Here is a 2,389-nt window from a genome sequence, read left to right on the forward strand (position 1 = left end):
AATTCCACCTCCGTTCTCCTCTCCCCCCCCCCTTTTTTTTTTCCCTTTGACATCACAAAACAAAAGCCAAAGCTTGGAAGTCCAGGCTCCTCTTCAGGGGCAGAAGGTTGTTTTGTGAAGGGTGGGGTTTTTATGTGTTTGTTTTTCCTTTGTTTTTTTCCTGCTCCTTTCATGTCTAAGGACCAGGCTTTTCAACTTGGTATTTATATCACTTGTCAAAACACTTCCCTGGACAAGACCAAAGAGTAGAGGGGACTAGTCAGGTGTATGTGCTCAACTGGCATTGCTGCCTGACTCTTTAAGAGACTTAGGAAGACTCAGGGAGAAGTTTTTCACTGGCCGAGTTGTTTGGATTTGATAATTGATAAGCAGTGTTACTAAATATTGACTTTGAAAGCAGCACAAAGCTCTTTCAAGGCGATGTGCTGCTCAGGCTTTCTTGTTCACCATCACTTGGGTGGTGAGCAGGTCCTGGTGCTTTGAGGCAGGCCGGGTTTCCCTTACTTTCTGAAGAATTCTGAATTTCTAGCTACAATGTTTGGGAGACTTCAGCTCTGCATTTCTTGCATCATGGCGTAGCTGACCTTCCTTCCATACTTTCTGGAGTCACACACGTACCTAAGAGCCTCAGCGTCCTCTCCTTTGCCTGCCCTGACTACTCCCTGGTCAGCTTTGTTTTAAAGTGTATTGGAAACAATCTGTGTAGTCATCTAAGTATTTAATGAAGAAGAATTTCTAGTTCTATAATATTAAATGCTTTTTCCTCTTGTCTTTCAGACAATGAATATGTTTTTATAGACCTGGAGCAGAAGCTCAGCAAATACTTCTCAAAAGAATGGAAGAAAGAGACCACCAAAGTAAGACACATGTTTAATTTTGGAGGCTACTGCCTTGGTGTTGGACTGCACAGTGAAATGAAAGTTCTTAAACTAAGATCCATAAGGCATTCCTTCCTTCAAAACAGTCTGCAGAATGCTATTCAGTAGCAAGATGCAGTGACTTGTGCATGGCTGTACAATTAATTAAAAGAGCTAAACCAGCTCCTTACACAACTTTACCTGAGCAATAGTAGCCACGTGGTTTCAGCTTAGCTGCTACAGAAGTGGAGGAGGTCAGTTGGTCAGTCTTCCTTTTGAACTTAGCTGGAGACCTCATGGTTACTCTTAAGTAGAACAGCCTAAAATGACCTCTTGTGACTTGAACTTGCAATGATGGAAAGGACTGGAGCTGTGACTCTTCCAGAGTACATGCAAAAGGACAGTGGAGTGAGAGGAAGGATATTTTGCTTGAGAAGAGTCTCAGTTCTTAAGGCTAGCGAGCCTTGTCAAGGGAGGGAAAAGCTACTTGAAATAAGGACAAGCTTGTGTAATTGTTTGGATTCGGTCATTCAGACATGATACTGCCTGTTTGTGTGTGTCATTCTCAGAGGAGCTGCCGTCTAGAGCAAAGTATAGTATGTAATTACATCAAGATCTCCTAATTAGCTCATTATAACTTTTTCCACCTTCCTCAAGGGTTTTCTTTTGCAGAGTAGGCATGCTTGCCATTTCTGCTGTTCAGAGGAGTTTGCAGATGACTAGTGAGCTTTGGGAATCTCTCTTTTCCCATAATGCTTCTCCCAAACAAGTGAGGGATATTTCAAAGACAGCTGTCAGTCGTGCTGAGGGCTGTCTGTCCAGCCAGTGAGGGTTTCCTGAGGCGGGTGTTTCTGGTCACCTCGGGATGGGGTACACTTTGTGGTTGCTTTGAGGCTGGATTTTTGCAATGTTTTTTAAGGCAGGATAAGTGTCGAACCTCTGATGTAGAGGTGAATCATAGAAAGCTGAAGGAGTTGCCATTAGCAGTAGGGAAATCTGAGAAGAGTTAGGCTATTGGACCATGTTGGCAGACAGGGATTTAATTTCTAAGAAGAGGTTTCAAGTGGAAAGCCCAGTCCAGCTGATAAAACAGGGTGACTATGAACAAGTTCCAGAAATAAAATGTAAATATTTGCATGACGATCAAGAAATTGCTGCCATGTACCTCGTCCCAGTGAGATGGGTCTGGCCAGCAAAGCCTTGGAACTGCCGGTGTGAGCAAAGTTAACCGTATGAAAGTTAAAGAAGTGAGTGACAAAGTAGGAAAGATGAGAGAATGAGCTTGTAAGATAAAATGTTCTTTTTTTTTATCTACTGGTTTGGGGTTTTTTTTCTTTTTTTCTCCTGTTTAAACGAGCCTGTAAGTCTGAAAGGTAGGCTGTAGTTAAAACAACAACAGAACTCTTGCTGGCCGCCTTCTAACATCTTCAGTGTGAAGCAGACATTGATGTCTCCTTTTGGTCTGTGGCTGCAGAAGATGGGAATAACTAAACGTTAGCCCTGCCAAAAAAAAAAAAAAAAGAAAGGGGCTT

General features: G+C 42.6%; 1 protein-coding gene across 1 annotated transcript in view; it reads left to right on the forward strand.

Annotated features, from left to right (window-relative positions):
• The window catches only part of LOC104491389 (FERM domain-containing protein 6-like), a 30,390-nt gene that overhangs the window by 13,884 nt on the left and 14,117 nt on the right, over positions 1–2,389 (forward strand). Inside the window, exon 3 of the mRNA XM_010133804.1 lies at positions 778–857. Coding sequence (XP_010132106.1) covers positions 778–857 — 80 coding nt within the window. The remainder of the gene's footprint in view (positions 1–777; positions 858–2,389) is intronic.

The sequence above is a fragment of the Buceros rhinoceros genome, unplaced genomic scaffold (assembly GCF_000710305.1).
Source record: "Buceros rhinoceros silvestris isolate BGI_N320 unplaced genomic scaffold, ASM71030v1 scaffold19013, whole genome shotgun sequence".
Classification (NCBI taxonomy): domain Eukaryota; kingdom Metazoa; phylum Chordata; class Aves; order Bucerotiformes; family Bucerotidae; genus Buceros; species Buceros rhinoceros.